Here is a 17,517-nt window from a genome sequence, read left to right on the forward strand (position 1 = left end):
CCTGTGGCCCCTGGGGACGGTGCATCCTCCCCCTGCTGTGTCCTGTGGCCCCTGGGGACGGTGCATCCTCCCCCTGCTGTGTCCTGTGGCCCCTGGGGACGGTGCATCCTCCCCCTGCTGTGTCCTGTGGCCCCTGGGGACGGTGCATCCTCCCCCTGCTGTGTCCTGTGGCCCCTGGGGACGGTGCATCCTCCCCCTGCTGTGTCCTGTGGCCCCTGGGGACGGTGCATCCTCCCCCTGCTGTGTCCTGTGGCCCCTGGGGACGGTGCATCCTCCCCCTGCTGTGTCCTGTGGCCCCTGGGGACGGTGCATCCTCCCCCTGCTGTGTCCTGTGGCCCCTGGGGACGGTGCATCCTCCCCCTGCTGTGTCCTGTGGCCCCTGGGGACGGTGCATCCTCCCCCTGCTGTGTCCTGTGGCCCCTGGGGACGGTGCATCCTCCCCCTGCTGTGTCCTGTGGCCCCTGGGGACGGTGCATCCTCCCCCTGCTGTGTCCTGTGGCCCCTGGGGACGGTGCATCCTCCCCCTGCTGTGTCCTGTGGCCCCTGGGGACGGTGCATCCTCCCCCTGCTGTGTCCTGTGGCCCCTGGGGACGGTGCATCCTCCCCCTGCTGTGTCCTGTGGCCCCTGGGGACGGTGCATCCTCCCCCTGCTGTGTCCTGTGGCCCCTGGGGACGGTGCATCCTCCCCCTGCTGTGTCCTGTGGCCCTCCCCTGGGGACGGTGCATCCTCCCCCTGCTGTGTCCTGTGGCCCCTGGGGACGGTGCATCCTCCCCCTGCTGTGTCCTGTGCCCCTGGGGACGGTGCATCCTCCCCCTGCTGTGTCCTGTGGCCCCTGGGGACGGTGCATCCTCCCCCTGCTGTGTCCTGTGGCCCCTGGGGACGGTGCATCCTCCCCCTGCTGTGTCCTGTGGCCCCTGGGGACGGTGCATCCTCCCCCTGCTGTGTCCTGTGGCCCCTCCCCTGGGGACGGTGCATCCTCCCCCTGCTGTGTCCTGTGGCCCCTCCCCCTGGGGACGGTGCATCCTCCCCCTGCTGTGTCCTGTGGCCCCTCCCCCTGGGGACGGTGCATCCTCCCCCTGCTGTGTCCTGTGGCCCCTCCCCCTGGGGACGGTGCATCCTCCCCCTGCTGTGTCCTGTGGCCCCTCCCCCTGGGACGGTGCATCCTCCCCCTGCTGTGTCCTGTGGCCCCTCCCCCTGGGGACGGTGCATCCTCCCCCTGCTGTGTCCTGTGGCCCCTCCCCCTGGGGACGGTGCATCCTCCCCCTGCTGTGTCCTGTGGCCCCTCCCCCTGGGGACGGTGCATCCTCCCCCTGCTGTGTCCTGTGGCCCCTCCCCCTGGGGACGGTGCATCCTCCCCCTGCTGTGTCCTGTGGCCCCTCCCCCTGGGGACGGTGCTCCTCCCCCTGCTGTGTCCTGTGGCCCCTCCCCCTGGGGACGGTGCATCCTCCCCCTGCTGTGTCCCGTGGCCCCTCCCCCTGGGGACGGTGCATCCCTCCCCTGCTGTGTCCCGTGGCCCCTCCCCTGGGACGGTGCATCCTCCCCCTGCTGTGTCCCGCGGCCCCTCCCCCTGCGGCCCCTCCCCCTGCTGTGTCCCGCGGCCCCTCCCCCTGCGGCCCCTCCCCCTGCTGTGTCCCGCGGCCCCTCCCCCTGCGGCCCTCCCCCTGCTGTGTCCCGCGGCCCCTCCCCCTGCGGCCCCTCCCCCTGCTGTGTCCCGCGGCCCCTCCCCCTGCTGTGTCCCGCGGCCCCTCCCCCTGCTGTGTCCCGCGGCCCCTCCCCCTGCGGCCCCTCGGCCCCTCCCCCTGCGGCCCCTCCCCCTGCTGTGTCCCGCGGCCCCTCCCCCTGCGGCCCCTCCCCCTGCTGTGTCCCGCGGCCCCTCCCCCTGCGGCCCTCCCCCTGCTGTGTCCCGCGGCCCCTCCCCCTGCGGCCCCTCCCCCTGCCTGTGTCCGCGGCCCCTCCCCCTGCGGCCCCTCCCCCTGCTGTGTCCCGCGGCCCCTCCCCCTGCGGCCCCTCCCCCTGCTGTGTCCCGCGGCCCCTCCCCCTGCGGCCCCTCCCCCTGCTGTGTCCCGCGGCCCCTCCCCCTGCGGCCCCTCCCCCTGCTGTGTCCCGCGGCCCCTCCCCCTGCGGCCCCTCCCCCTGCTGTGTCCCGCGGCCCCTCCCCCTGCTGTGTCCTGTGCCCCTGCTGTCGGTGCATCCTCGCCCTGCTGTGTCCTGTGCTCTGATTGCTGTGCTCTGCCCCCTGCAGGATGTATGCTGTGTACCGTCAGGCCCATCCCCCCACTGGGCTGGAGTTCTCCATGTTCTGCAACTTCTTCTCCAACTCTGAACGGAACCTTGTTGTAGCGGGAACCAGTCAGCTCTATGTGTACCGCCTGAACCCCGACACCGAGGTACCGCCCCCTCCAGGCTCCTCCCCCTCACTCTGCAGTCTGTACCTCCCCACTCTACAGGCTCCTCCCCCTCATACTCTGCAGTCTGTACCTCCCCACTCTACATGTTCCTCCCCCACATACGCTGCAGTCTGTACCTCCCCACTCTACAGGCTCCTCCCCCTCATACTCTGCAGTCTGTACCTCCCCACTCTACAGGCTCCTCCCCCTCATACTCTGCAGTCTGTACCTCCCCACTCTACAGGCTCCTCCCCCTCATAGTCTGCAGTCTGTACCTCCCCACTCTACAGGCTCCTCCCTCTCATACTCTGCAGCCTTTACATCCCCCACTCTACAGGCTCCTCCTCCTCCTCTCTTCTGGCAGGCTCCTCCTCCTCCTCTCTGCTGGCAGGCTCCTCCTCCTCCTCCTCTCTGCTGGCAGGCTCCTCCTCCTCCTCCTCTCTGCTGGCAGGCTCCTCCTCCTCTCTGCTGGCAGGCTCCTCCTCCTCTCTGCTGGCAGGCTCCTCCTCCTCTCTGCTGGCAGGCTCCTCCTCCTCTGCTGGCAGGCTCCTCCCTCCCCCTCCTCCTCTCTGCTGGCAGGCTCCTCCCTCCCCCTCCTCCTCCTCTCTGCTGGCAGGCTCCTCCCTCCCCCTCCTCCTCTCTGCTGGCAGGCTCCTCCCTCCCCTCCTCCTCTCTGTTGGCAGGCTCCTCCCTCCCCCTCCTCCTCTCTGTTGGCAGGCTCCCTCCTCCCCCTCCTCCTCTCTGTTGGCAGGCTCCTCCCTCCCCCTCCTCCTCTCTGTTGGCAGGCTCCTCCCTCCCCTCCTCCTCTCTGTTGGCAGGCTCCTCCCTCCCCCTCCTCCTCTCTGTTGGCAGGCTCCTCCCTCCCCCTCCTCCTCTCTGTTGGCAGGCTCCTCCCTCCCCCTCCTCCTCTCTGTTGGCAGGCTCCTCCCTCCCCCTCCTCCTCTCTGTTGGCAGGCTCCTCCCTCCCCCTCCTCCTCTCTGTTGGCAGGCTCCTCCCTCCCCCTCCTCCTCTCTGTTGGCAGGCTCCTCCCTCCCCCTCCTCCTCTCTGTTGGCAGGCTCCTCCCTCCCCCTCCTCCTCTCTGTTGGCAGGCTCCTCCCTCCCCCTCCTCCTCTCTGTTGGCAGGCTCCTCCCTCCCCCTCCTCCTCTCTGTTGGCAGGCTCCTCCCTCCCCTCCTCCTCTCTGTTGGCAGGCTCCTCCCTCCCCCTCCTCCTCTCTGTTGGCAGGCTCCTCCCTCCCCCTCCTCCTCTCTGTTGGCAGGCTCCTCCCTCCCCCTCCTCCTCTCTGTTGGCAGGCTCCTCCCTCCCCCTCCTCCTCTCTGTTGGCAGGCTCCTCCCTCCCCCCCTCCTCTCTGTTGGCAGGCTCCTCCCTCCCCCCCTCCTCTCTGTTGGCAGGCTCCTCCCTCCCCCTCCTCCTCTCTGTTGGCAGGCTCCTCGCTCCTCCCCCTCCTCCTCTCTGTGGCAGCTCCTCGCTCCTCCCCCTCCTCCTCTCTGTTGGCAGGCTCCTCGCTCCTCCCCTCCTCCTCTCTGTTGGCAGCTCCTCGCTCCTCCCCCCTCCTCCTCTCTGTTGGCAGGCTCCCTCGCTCCTCCCCCCTCCTCCTCTCTGTTGGCAGGCTCCTCGCTCCTCCCCCTCCTCCTCTCTGTTGGCAGGCTCCTCGCTCCTCCCCCTCCTCCTCTCTGTTGGCAGGCTCCTCGCTCCTCCCCCTCCTCCTCTCTGTTGGCAGGCTCCTCGCTCCTCCCCCTCCTCCTCTCTGTTGGCAGGCTCCTCGCTCCTCCCCCTCCTCCTCTCTGTTGGCAGGCTCCTCGCTCCTCCCCCTCCTCCTCTCTGTTGGCAGGCTCCTCGCTCCTCCCCCTCCTCCTCTCTGTTGGCAGGCTCCTCGCTCCTCCCCCTCCTCCTCTCTGTTGGCAGGCTCCTCGCTCCCCCCCTCCTCTCTGCTGGCAGGCTCCTCCTCCTCCTCCTCCTCTCTGCTGGCAGGCTCCTCCCCCTCTCCTGACTTGCTGATGACCTGTGTTCTTGTCTTGCAGAGCTCCAGTAAGGGTGACCGTGGATCAGGTAGGTCTGGGGCTGCAGTGTTGGGGTGCAGCACCCCCTGGCGGCTGGTAATGGTGTCTTCTTGTCTTGACAGATGGGAAGAGCCACAAGGAGCGTCTGGAGCTCATGGCCTCCTTCTCCTTCTTCGGGAACGTCATGTCCATGGCCAGTGTGCAGCTGGCGGGCGCCAAGAGGGACGCACTGCTGCTCAGCTTCACCGACGCCAAGGTGGGGGGGGGGGGCAGTGGTCCTCGGGGGCGGGGTGAGTGCCTGGGGGTGGTCCTTCCTCACTCAGCTCTTTCCTCTCCTCAGCTCTCAGTGGTGGAGTACGACCCGGAGACCCATGACCTGAAGACTTTGTCCCTCCATTACTTTGAGGAGCCGGAGCTGCGGGTAAGGATGGTGGAGTGGGCGGGGTCATTCCAGGGAGCAAAGGTCATCTGGTTTCCGTTGTCTCCATGGTGATATCTATTTCTCTTTACAGGATGGTTTTGTACAGAACGTTCACATCCCAAAGGTGCGGGTGGACCCCAGCGGGCGCTGCGCCGTCATGCTGATCTATGGCACCCGGCTGGTGGTGTTACCCTTCAGGAGAGACACCCTGGCAGAGGAGCACGAGGGGCAAATGGCCGAGGGGTAAGAATATACCAGACTCTCCTTTTCTTCCTCTGGTGGGGCCAGGGCGCTCCTCCTCCTCTTCTGGCTGTGGTGGGTGCTCTTCCTCCTCTTCTGGCTGTGGTGGGTGCTCTTCCTCCTCTTCTGGCTGTGGTGGGTGCTCTTCCTCCTCTTCTGGCTGTGGTGGGTGCTCTTCCTCCTCTCTGGCTGTGGTGGGTGCTCTTCCTCCTCTTCTGGCTGTGGTGGGTGCTCTTCCTCCTCTTCTGGCTGTGGTGGGTGCTCTTCCTCCTCTTCTGGCTGTGGCGGGCGCTCTTCCTCCTCTTCTGGCTGTGGCGGGCGCTCTTCCCTTCCTCCTCTTCTGGCTGTGGCGGGCGCCCTTCCCCTTCCTCCTCTTCTGGCTGTGGCGGGCGCTCTTCCCCTTCCTCCTCTTCTGGCTGTGGCGGGCGCTCTTCCCCTTCCTCCTCTTCTGGCTGTGGCGGGCGCTCTTCCCTTCCTCCTCTTCTGGCTGTGGCGGGCGCTCTTCCCCTTCCTCCTCTTCTGGCTGTGGCGGGCGCTCTTCCCCTTCCTCCTCTTCTGGCTGTGGCGGGCGCTCTTCCCTCTTCTGGCTGTGGCGGGCGCTCTTCCTCTTCCTCCCCTCTGGCTGGGGCGGCCGCTCTTCCCCTTCCTCCTCTTCTGGCTGTGGCGGGCGCTCTTCCCCTTCCTCCTCTTCTGGCTGTGGCGGCGCTCTTCCTCCTCTTCTGGCTGTGGCGGCCGCTCTTCCCTTCCTCCTCTTCTGGCTGTGGCGGGCGCTCTTCCCCTTCCTCCTCTTCTGGCTGTGGCGGGCGCTCTTCCCCTTCCTCCTCTTCTGGCTGTGGCGGGCGCTCTTCCCCTTCCTCCTCTTCTGGCTGTGGCGGGCGCTCTTCCCCTTCCTCCTCTTCTGGCTGTGGCGGGCGCTCTTCCCCTTCCTCCTCTTCTGGCTGTGGCGGGCGCTCCTCCCTTCCTCCTCTTCTGGCTGTGGCGGGCGCTCCTCCCCTTCCTCCTCTTCTGGCTGTGGCGGGCGCTCCTCCCCTTCCTCCTCTTCTGGCTGTGGCGGCGCTCCTCCCCTTCCTCCTCTTCTGGCTGTGGCGGCCGCTCTTCCTCTTCCTCCTCTTCTGGCTGTGGCGGCCGCTCTTCCCCTTCCTTCTCTTCTGGCTGTGGCGGGCGCTCTTCCTCCTCTTCCGGCTGTGGCGGGCGCTCTTCCTCCTCTTCTGGCTGTGGCGGGCGCTCTTCCTCCTCTTCTGGCTGTGGCGGGCGCTCTTCCTCCTCTTCTGGCTGTGGCGGGCGCTCTTCCTCTTCCTCCTCTTCTGGCTGTGGCGGGCGCTCTTCCTCCTCTTCTGGCTGTGGCGGGCGCTCTTCCCCTTCCTCCTCTTCTGGCTGTGGCGGGCGCTCTTCCCCTTCCTCCTCTTCTGGCTGTGGCGGGCGCTCTTCCCCTTCCTCCTCTTCTGGCTGTGGCGGGCGCTCTTCCCCTTCCTCCTCTTCTGGCTGTGGCGGGCGCCCTTCCCCTTCCTCCTCTTCTGGCTGTGGCGGGCGCTCTTTCCTCTCCTCCTCCTGGCTGTGGCGGCCGCTCTTCCCTTCCTCCTCTTCTGGCTGTGGCGGCCGCTCTTCCCTTCCTCCTCTTCTGGCTGTGGCGGCCGCTCTTCCTCTTCCTCCTCTTCTGGCTGTGGCGGCCGCTCTTCCTCCTCTTCTGGCTGGGGCGGGCGCTCTTCCTCCTCTTCTGGCTGTGGCGGCCGCTCTTCCTCTTCCTCTCCTCTGGCTGGGGCGGGCGCTCTTCCCTTCCTCCTCTTCTGGCTGTGGCGGGCGCTCTTCCCCTTCCTCCTCTTCTGGCTGTGGCGGGCGCTCTTCCCCTTCCTCCTCTTCTGGCTGTGGCGGGCGCTCTTCCCCTTCCTCCTCCTCTGGCTGGGGCGGGCGCTCTTCCCCTTCCTCCTCTTCTGGCTGGGGCGGGCGCTCTTCCCCTTCCTCCTCTTCTGGCTGTGGCGGGCGCTCTTCCCCTTCCTCCTCTTCTGGCTGTGGCAGGCGCTCCTCCCTCCCTTCTCCTCTGGCTGGGGCCGGCGCCCCTCCCCTCCTTGTTCCCCTTGTGATGTTGTGCTCTCTGCAGGCAGAAGTCCAGCTTCCTCCCAGTTACATCATTGATGTGCGTGAGTTGGATGAGAAGCTGCTGAACATCATAGACATGCAGTTCCTCCATGGATACTACGAGCCCACCCTGCTCATCCTGTTTGAGCCCAACCAGACGTGGCCGGGGTAGGTGGTCCGGGTAGGGGGTTGGTGGTCAGGTTCTTCTGGGGTCTCTTCATGGTCCTGTCTGTGTTTGCAGTCGCGTGGCCGTGCGCCAGGACACCTGCAGTATAGTCGCCATCTCCCTGAACATCCTGCAGAAGGTGCACCCCGTTATCTGGTCGCTCTCCAGCCTCCCCTACGACTGCACCCAGGCGCTGGCCGTGCCCAAGCCCATCGGTGAGTGCCACACACAGGGGGTCATTACTCTCACCCCGAAAGGGGTTGTCCCTCCAGGAAGACAAGTTTCTTCTATGTCCTCAGGGTAACAATTTATCCCATTCTCTAATTCCCTGTTATTCCCAATAATCCAGCATCTCCCAGATATAATCCCACCCGTCTCTATCAGTCCTGCTGGACACAATTCCAGTAGCCCCCGGACACGACCCTGTAACTGCAGACTTCGGGTCAGGTGGCCGCCATCTTGGATTCCTCTGTGAGATTGTGCAGATGAGATTTCTTTGTGTCTCTGCTATAAGCCTGCCAGGAGATAAGTGACCCGGGGAAGGGGGAGGCAGGCACAGATCTGTGAGATGTAGCAGAGCCCACAGTGTAACAAGCTATAAGGAGATAAGTGACCCGGGGGAAGGGGGAGGCAGGCACAGATCTGTGAGATGTAGCAGAGCCCACAGTGTAACAAGCTATAAGGAGATAAGTGACCCGGGGGGTGCGGCAGTGGCGGGGGGCCGGATGGGGCGAATACGGGGGGTGGGGCAGTGGCGGGGGGCCGGATGGGCGAATACGGGGGGTGCGGCAGTGGCGGTGGGCCGGATGGGGTAAGTACCGGGGTGCGGCAGCAATTCTGCAGTTTGGGGGCGATATCTCCCTGTAGCGTCGCCCCGTCATCCTTCTTCACACCTTCGCCCTCTGCTACCTTGCGCACTTTTGTTCGTCGATCAGCGAGTTTCATGTCGTGGACTTTTTGGATGGTTTCCTTGGTAACCGCGTCTCCCGATATCTAACTCTGGTCATATATGGCAAAGTCTCCATAAACAGCAGCAGCTTTATCTCCTCCCATTTTTTCCCATCTAAAAACAAAAAGCAAATTACAGAATGATAATCACGAAACGCGACTTACTCCAATGGCAGCCGAATCCAAACCAACCAATCAGCCTGTAGATGGCAGCACACGATGAGAAGGCTTCCCCCTGGAGGGACCTCGTATATACACCCTGTACCCTGATCCCCACAGAACGAGAGGGATCATAATGTGTCTGCTCAGAGAGGCCCCGCCCACACCCTCAGCAGCCTAGGGAGAGCAATAACACTCAGTGACTGTGTAGAGTAAAGGGTTAAACTGCTCTGTATTGTGTAACATCACTGGGGATTGGGAATCCCCTCTAATGTTGTCTTATCTTTTCCTGCCTGTAGGGGGAGTTGTTATTTTTGCAGTTAATTCACTACTTTACCTGAATCAGAGCGTCCCTCGTATGGGTGTCCCTCAACAGTCTGACCAATGGACCACATCCTTCCCTCTTAGTGAGTATGGTTCCCTGCGCCCTGACCCCGGCCTTGCGCCCCCGCCCCAGCCCCCCCCCCTGCGCCCTGACCCCGGCCTTCTGTTGTTGTTGTGTCTGCAGAGCCACAGGACGGTGTCCGGATCTCACTGGACTGTTGTCAGGCGACGTTCATCTCCTACGACAAGATGGTGATCTCCCTGAAGGGCGGAGAGATGTGAGTGTCACAGAGTATATATATATGTGTATGATGTGTGTAGCAGGTGTGTGTATATATGTATGATGTGTGTAGCAGGGTGTGTATATATGTATGTATGATGTTGTAGCAGGGTGTGTATATATGTATGTATGATGTGTGTAGCAGGGTGTGTATATATGTATGTATGATGTGTGTAGCAGGGTGTATATATGTATGTATGATGTGTGTAGCAGGGTGTATATATGTATGATGTGTGTAGCAGGGTGTATATATGTATGATGTGTGTAGCAGGGTGTATATATATATATGATGTGTGTAGCAGGGTGTATATATGTATGATGTGTGTAGCAGGGTGTGTATGTGTATAATATATATATATGTATGATGTGTGTAGCAGGGTGTATATATATATGTATATGTATGATGTGTGTAGCAGGGTGTGTGTATATATGTATGATGTGTGTAGCAGGGTGTATATATATATAATGTATGATGTGTGTAGCAGGGTGTATATATATATGTATGATGTGTGTAGCAGGGTGTGTATATATATGTATGATGTGTGTAGCAGGGTGTATATATATATATGTATGATGTGTGTAGCAGGGTGTATATATATATATATATGTATGATGTGTGTAGCAGGGTGTGTGTGTGTATATATATATATATATGATGTGTGTAGCAGGGTGTGTGTGTATATATATATGATGTGTGTAGCAGGGTGTATATATGTATGATGTGTGTAGCAGGGTGTGTATATATATATATAATGTATGATGTGTGTAGCAGGGTGTGTATATATATGTATGATGTGTGTAGCAGGGTGTATATATATATATATATATATGTAGGTGTGTAGCAGGTGTGTATATATATATATAATGTATGATGTGTGTAGCAGGGTGTGTATATATATGTATGATGTGTGTAGCAGGGTGTATATATATATATATATATGTATGATGTGTGTAGCAGGGTGTGTATATATATATATATAATGTATGATGTGTGTAGCAGGGTGTGTATATATATGTATGATGTGTGTAGCAGGGTGTATATATATATTATATATGTATGATGTGTGTAGCAGGGTGTATGTATATATATATATATATGTATGATGTGTGTAGCAGGGTGTGTGTGTGTGTATATATATATATATATGATGTGTGTAGCAGGGTGTATATATGTATGATGTGTGTAGCAGGGTGTGTATATATATATGTAGTGTGTAGCAGGGTGTATATATATATGTATGATGTGTGTAGCAGGGTGTATATATGTATATGTATGATGTGTGTAGCAGGGTGTATATATGTAATGTATAGATGTGTGTAGCAGGGTGTGTATATATATATATGTATGATGTGTGTAGCAGGGTGTGTATATGTATGATGTGTGTAGCAGGGTGTATATATATATATATGTATGATGTGTGTAGCAGGGTGTATATATATACATGTATGATGTGTGTAGCAGGTGTGTGTATATATATATATATATATATATATATATATATATATATATATATATACACACCCTGCTACACACATCATACATGTATATATATACACCTGCTACACACATCATACATATATATATATATATATATATATATATATATATATACATACACACACACCCTGCTACACACATCATACATATATATATATATATATATATATATATATATACACACACACCCTGCTACACACATCATACACATATACACCCTGCTACACACATCATACATATATATATATATACACACACACCCTGCTACACACATCATACATATATATATACACACCTGCTACACACATCATACATATATATATACACCCTGCTACACACATCATACATATATATATACACACACACATCATACATATATATATACACACACCCTGCTACACACATCATACATATATATACACACACCCTGCTACACACATCATACATATATATATACACACACCCTGCTACACACATCATACATATATATATACACAACCCTGCTACACACATCATACATATATATATATACACCCTGCTACACACATCATACATATATATATATATACACCCTGCTACACACATACATACATATATATATATACACCCTGCTACACACATCATACATATATATATACACCCTGCTACACACATCATACATATATATATACACCCTGCTACACACATCATACATATATATATACACCCTGCTACACACATCATACATATATATACACCCTGCTACACACATCATACATATATTACACACCCTGCTACACACATCATACATATATATATATACACCCTGCTACACACATCATACATATATATATACACCCTGCTACACACATCATACATATATATATACACCCTGCTACACACATCATACATATATATACACACCCTGCTACACACATCATACATATATATATACACCCTGCTACACACATCATAACATATATATATACACCCTGCTACACACATCATATATATACACTGCTACACATACATATATATATATATACACCCTGCTACACACTACATATATATATATACACCCTGCTACACACATCATACATATATATACACACCCTGCTACACACATCATACATATATATACACACCCTGCTACACACATCATACATATATATATACACCCTGCTACACACATCATACATATATATATACACCCTGCTACACACATCATATATATATATATACCATATGCGTGTGCATGTATATATATATATGTGTGTAGCGGGTATATATATATATGATGTGTGTAGCAGGGTATATATATGATATGATGTGTGTAGCAGGGTATATATATGTATGATGTGTGTAGCAGGGTGTATATATATGTATGATGTGTGTAGCAGGGTGTATATATATATGTATGATGTGTGTAGCAGGGTGTATATATATATGTATGATGTGTGTAGCAGGGTGTATATATATATAGGTATGATGTGTGTAGCAGGGTGTGTGTATATATATATGTATGATGTGTGTAGCAGGGTGTGTGTATATATATATGTATGATGTGTGTAGCAGGGTTGTGTGTATATATATATGTATGATGTGTGTGTGTATATATATGTGTATGATGTGTGTAGCAGGGTGTGTGTATATATATATAGTTGATGTGTGTGTATATATATGTATGATGTGTGTAGCAGGGTGTGTGTAGTATATATATATGTATGATGTGTGTGTATATATATGTGTATGATGTGTGTAGCAGGGTGTATATATATATATGTATGATGTGTGTAGCAGGGTGTGTGTATGTATATGTGTATGATGTGTGTGTGTATATATATATGTATGATGTGTGTGTATATATATATGTATGATGTGTGTAGCAGGGTGTGTGTATGTATATATGTATGATGTGTGTGTATATATATATGTATGATGTGTGTAGCAGGGTGTGTGTATATATATGTATGATGTGTGTAGCAGGGTGTGTGTATGTATATGTGTATGATGTGTGTGTGTGTATATATATATATATATATGTATGATGTGTGTAGCAGGGTGTGTGTATGTATATGTGTATGATGTGTGTGTGTGTATATATATATATATATATATATATGTATGATGTGTGTAGCAGGGTGTGTGTATGTATATGTGTATGATGTGTGTGTGTGTGTATATATATATATGTATGATGTGTGTAGCAGGGTGTATATATTTGTCTCCCCTGCAGATATGTCCTGACTCTGATCACGGACGGGATGAGGAGCGTTCGCTCTTTCCACTTTGACAAGGCGGCTGCGAGCGTCCTGACTACATCTGTGAGTGTGTGGGGGAGGGGCAGCTGTAGATATTTGGGTTGGGGTCCTGACCTCTTGGTGTTCCCCCTCTGCAGATGACCCTGATGGAGCCCGGATATCTCTTCTTAGGGTCACGTCTAGGGAACTCGCTGCTTCTCCGCTACACAGAGAAGGTCCAGGACACCCCGTCAGGACCCATCCGAGACCACGAGAAGCCGGTGAGTGCACCCCCGTCTGTCCGGTCCGGGCGACCCCCCCCCCCCCCCCCCCCCCCGTCTGTCCGGGCAGGGCGCCCCCCCCGTCTCCCACTCATTACCCTGATACTTGTGTCTTGTAGGATGAGCCCCCAAGTAAGAAGAAACGGGTGGACACTTCTCTGTCACGACCAGGTGAGCAGCTCTGGAGAGCAGGGGCCGGCGCTCGGTGCTTCCTCCCAATCCCCCCCTCCCTCTGGAGAGCAGGGGCCGGCGCTCGGTGCTTCCTCCCAATCCCCCCCTCCCTCTGGAGAGCAGGGGCCGGCGCTCGGTGCTTCCTCCCAATCCCCCCCTCCCTCTGGAGAGCAGGGGCCGGCGCTCGGTGCTTCCTCCCAATCCCCCCCTCCCTCTGGAGAGCAGGGCCGGCGCTCGGTGCTCCCCCCCCCCCCCCCTCTGGAGAGCAGGGCCGGCGCTCGGTGCTTCCTCCCAATCCCCCCCCCCCTCTGGAGAGCAGGGGCCGGCGCTCGGTGCTTCCTCCCAATCCCCCCCTCCCTCTGGAGAGCAGGGGCCGGCGCTCGGTGCTTCCTCCCAATCCCCCCCTCCCTCTGGAGAGCAGGGGCCGGCGCTCGGTGCTTCCTCCCAATCCCCCCTCCCTCTGGAGAGCAGGGGCCGGCGCTCGGTGCTTCCTCCCAATCCCCCCCTCCCCTCTGGAGAGCAGGGCCGGCGCTCGGTGCTTCCTCCCAATCCCCCCCTCCCTCTGGAGAGCAGGGGCCGGCGCTCGGTGCTCCCCCCCCCCCCCTCTGGAGAGCAGGGGCCGGCGCTCGGTGCTTCCTCCCAATCCCCCCCCCCCCTCTGGAGAGCAGGGGCCGGCGCTCGGTGCTTCCTCCCAATCCCCCCCTCCCTCTGGAGAGCAGGGGCCGGCGCTCGGTGCTTCCTCCCAATCCCCCCCTCCCTCTGGAGAGCAGGGGCCGGCGCTCGGTGCTTCCTCCCAATCCCCCCCCCCCCTCTGGAGAGCAGGGGCCGGCGCTCGGTGCTTCCTCCCAATCCCCCCCTCCCTCTGGAGAGCAGGGGCCGGCGCTCGGTGCTTCCTCCCAATCCCCCCCCCCCTCTGGAGAGCAGGGGCCGGCGCTCGGTGCTTCCTCCCAATCCCCCCCCCCCTCTGGAGAGCAGGGGCCGGCGCTCGGTGCTTCCTCCCAATCCCCCCTCCCTCTGGAGAGCAGGGGCCGGCGCTCGGTGCTTCCTCCCAATCCCCCCCTCCCTCTGGAGAGCAGGGGCCGGCGCTCGGTGCTTCCTCCCAATCCCCCCCTCCCTCTGGAGAGCAGGGGCCGGCGCTCGGTGCTTCCTCCCAATCCCCCCCCTCTGGAGAGCAGGGGCCGGCGCTCGGTGCTTCCTCCCAATCCCCCCTCCCTCTGGAGAGCAGGGGCCGGCGCTCGGTGCTTCCTCCCAATCCCCCCTCCCTCTGGAGAGCAGGGGCCGGCGCTCGGTGCTTCCTCCCAATCCCCCCTCCCTCTGGAGAGCAGGGGCCGGCGCTCGGTGCTTCCTCCCAATCCCCCCCCTCTGGAGAGCAGGGGCCGGCGCTCGGTGCTTCCTCCCAATCCCCCCCCCCCTCTGGAGAGCAGGGGCCGGCGCTCGGTGCTTCCTCCCAATCCCCCCCCCCCCCTCTGGAGAGCAGGGGCCGGCGCTCGATGCTTCCCACCCCCCCCCCCGTCTCTAGAGAGCAGGGGCCGGCGCTCGGTCCTCCTCCCCCCACCCTTCTCTGGAGAGCAGGGGCCGGCGCTCGGTGCTTCCTCCCAATCCCCCCCCCCCCTCTGGAGAGCAGGGGCCGGCGCTCGGTGCTTCCTCCCAATCCCCCCCCCCCCTCTGGAGAGCAGGGGCCGGCGCTCGGTGCTTTCGAACCCCCCCCCCACCGTCTGGAGAGCAAGGGCCGGCGCTCAGTGCTCCCCCCCCCCCCCCACCCTCTGGAGAGCAGGGGCCGGCGCTCGGTGCTTCCTCCCAATCCCCCCCCCCCCCCTCTGGAGAGCAGGGGCCGGCGCTCGGTGCTTTCGAACCCACCCCCCACCGTCTGGAGAGCAAGGGCCGGCGCTCAGTGCTCCCCCCCCCCCCACCCTCTGGAGAGCAGGGGCCGGCGCTCGGTGCTTCCTCCCAATCCCCCCCCCCCCCCTCTGGAGAGCAGGGGCCGGCGCTCGGTGCTTTCGAACCCCCCCCCACCACCACCGTCTGGAGAGCAAGGGCCGGCGCTCAGTGCTTCCCCCCCCCCCCACCCTCTGGAGAGCAGGGGCCGGCGCTCGGTGCTTCCTCCCAATCCCCCCCTCTGGAGAGCAGGGGCCGGCGCTCGGTGCTTCCTCCCAATCGCAGGGGCCGGCGCTCGGTGCTTCCTCCCAATCGCAGGGGCCGGCGCTCGGTGCTTCCTCCCAATCGCAGGGGCCGTCGCTCGATGCTCCCCCCCCTCCTTCTCTGGAGAGCAGGGCCGGCGCTCTGTCCCCCCCCCCCCCCCCTTCTCTGGAGAGCAGGGGCCGGCGCTCTGTCCCCCCCCCCCCCTTCTCTGGAGAGCAGGGGCCGGCGCTCGGTCCTCCCCCCCCCCCTTCTCTGGAGAGCAGGGGCCGGCGCTCGGTGCTTCCTCCCAATCCCCCCCCCCTTCTGGAGAGCAGGGGCCGGCGCTCGGTGCTTCCTCCCAATCCCCCCCCCCCTTCTGGAGAGCAGGGGCCGGCGCTCGGTGCTTCCTCCCAATCGCAGGGGCCGGCGCTCGATGCTTCCCCCCCCCCCTTCTCTAGAGAGCAGGGGCCGGCGCTCGGTCCTCCCCCCCCCTCCCCCTTCTCTGGAGAGCAGGGGCCGGCGCTCGGTGCTGCCCCCTATAGCGGTTTCTCTCTTTCTGCAGGCAGTAAGGGGTTAATGGTGGATGAGATTGATGAGATTGAGGTGTACGGCAATGAGATGCAGTCGGGCACTCAGCTCTCCACATATTCTTTTGAGGTGAGTAGCCATAATGGGTGATGGGGACCCCTGACAGTGACCACCACGGGGTCCCCCAAGTGTCTCCACTCAAGGTAATAAGACGTCTCCTCCAGGTGTGTGACAGCATCCTGAACATCGGACCCTGCGCCATGGCCTCATGGGGGAACCCGCCTTCCTGTCCGAAGAGGTAACTGAATGTGCACCCCAAAACTGTACTATAGACGTATTCCAATGTACCCCATAATAGCCGGGCCTGTACTGTACCCCAAATCACCCCCGACCTGATACTGACCCCTCCCTGTACCCCATAATACACAGCCCTGTACTGTACCCCACATCACCCCCGACCTGATACTGACCCCTCCCTGTACCCCATAATACACAGCCCTGTACTGTACCCCCACATCACCCCCGACCTGATACTGACCACTCCCTGTACCCCATAATACACAGCCCTGTACTGTACCCCCACATCACCCCCGACCTGATACTGACCCCTCCCTGTACCCCATAATACACAGCCCTGTACTGTACCCCCACATCACCCCCGACCTGATACTGACCACTCCCTGTACCCCATAATACACAGCCCTGTACTGTACCCCCACATCACCCCCGACCTGATACTGACCCCTCCCTGTACCCCATAATACACAGCCCTGTACTGTACCCCACATCACCCCCGACCTGATACTGACCACTCCCTGTACCCCATAATACACAGCCCTGTACTGTACCCCCACATCACCCCCGACCTGATACTGACCACTCCCTGTACCCCATAATACACAGCCCTGTACTGTACCCCCACATCACCCCCGAATATCACACGTGAGTGATCTCTGCCTGTACTGGCCCCCTCATCCTCCCGCCCCCTTTCCCCTCCAACCATACCTTCTAATCCCCACTACTGAGTGATCTCTTGTACCCCATAATACACAGCCCTGTACTGTACCCCACATCACCCCCGACCTGATACTGACCACTCCCTGTACCCCATAATACACAGCCCTGTACTGTACCCCCACATCACCCCCGACCTGATACTGACCCCTCCCTGTACCCCATAATACACAGCCCTGTACTGCCCCCACATCACCCCCGACCTGATACTGACCCCTCCCTGTACCCCATAATACACAGCCCTGTACTGTACCCCACATCACCCCCGACCTGATACTGACCCCTCCCTGTACCCCATAATACACAGCCCTGTACTGTACCCCACATCACCCCCGACCTGATACTGACCCCTCCCTGTACCCCATAATACACAGCCCTGTACTGTACCCCCACATCACCCCCGACCTGATACTGACCCCTCCCTGTACCCCATAATACACAGCCCTGTACTGTACCCCACATCACCCCTGACCTGATACTGACCCCTCCCTGTACCCCATAATACACAGCCCTGTACTGTACCCCACATCACCCCTGACCTGATACTGACCCCCTCCCTGTACCCCATAATATACAGCCCTGTACTGTACCCCACATCACCCCCGACCTGATACTGACCCCTCCCTGTACCCCATAATACACAGTCCTGTACTGTACCCCACATCACCCCCGACCTGATACTGACCC

At 58.5% G+C, this 17,517-nt stretch overlaps 1 protein-coding gene across 1 annotated transcript in view; it reads left to right on the top strand.

Moving 5' to 3' along the window:
- The window catches only part of CPSF1 (cleavage and polyadenylation specific factor 1), a 48,620-nt gene that overhangs the window by 5,198 nt on the left and 25,905 nt on the right, over nucleotides 1-17,517 (top strand). Inside the window, 16 exon segments of the mRNA XM_072132082.1 lie at nucleotides 2,244-2,388; nucleotides 4,412-4,439; nucleotides 4,513-4,646; nucleotides 4,731-4,811; nucleotides 4,903-5,054; nucleotides 7,147-7,160; nucleotides 7,163-7,292; nucleotides 7,366-7,505; nucleotides 8,697-8,804; nucleotides 8,906-8,999; nucleotides 12,715-12,802; nucleotides 12,877-12,999; nucleotides 13,119-13,170; nucleotides 15,851-15,945; nucleotides 16,041-16,080; nucleotides 16,083-16,114. Coding sequence (XP_071988183.1) covers nucleotides 2,245-2,388; nucleotides 4,412-4,439; nucleotides 4,513-4,646; nucleotides 4,731-4,811; nucleotides 4,903-5,054; nucleotides 7,147-7,160; nucleotides 7,163-7,292; nucleotides 7,366-7,505; nucleotides 8,697-8,804; nucleotides 8,906-8,999; nucleotides 12,715-12,802; nucleotides 12,877-12,999; nucleotides 13,119-13,170; nucleotides 15,851-15,945; nucleotides 16,041-16,080; nucleotides 16,083-16,114 — 1,455 coding nt within the window. The 5' untranslated portion in view covers nucleotide 2,244.

This window comes from Engystomops pustulosus, unplaced genomic scaffold, assembly GCF_040894005.1.
Source record: "Engystomops pustulosus unplaced genomic scaffold, aEngPut4.maternal MAT_SCAFFOLD_219, whole genome shotgun sequence".
In the NCBI taxonomy this organism is placed as follows: domain Eukaryota; kingdom Metazoa; phylum Chordata; class Amphibia; order Anura; family Leptodactylidae; genus Engystomops; species Engystomops pustulosus.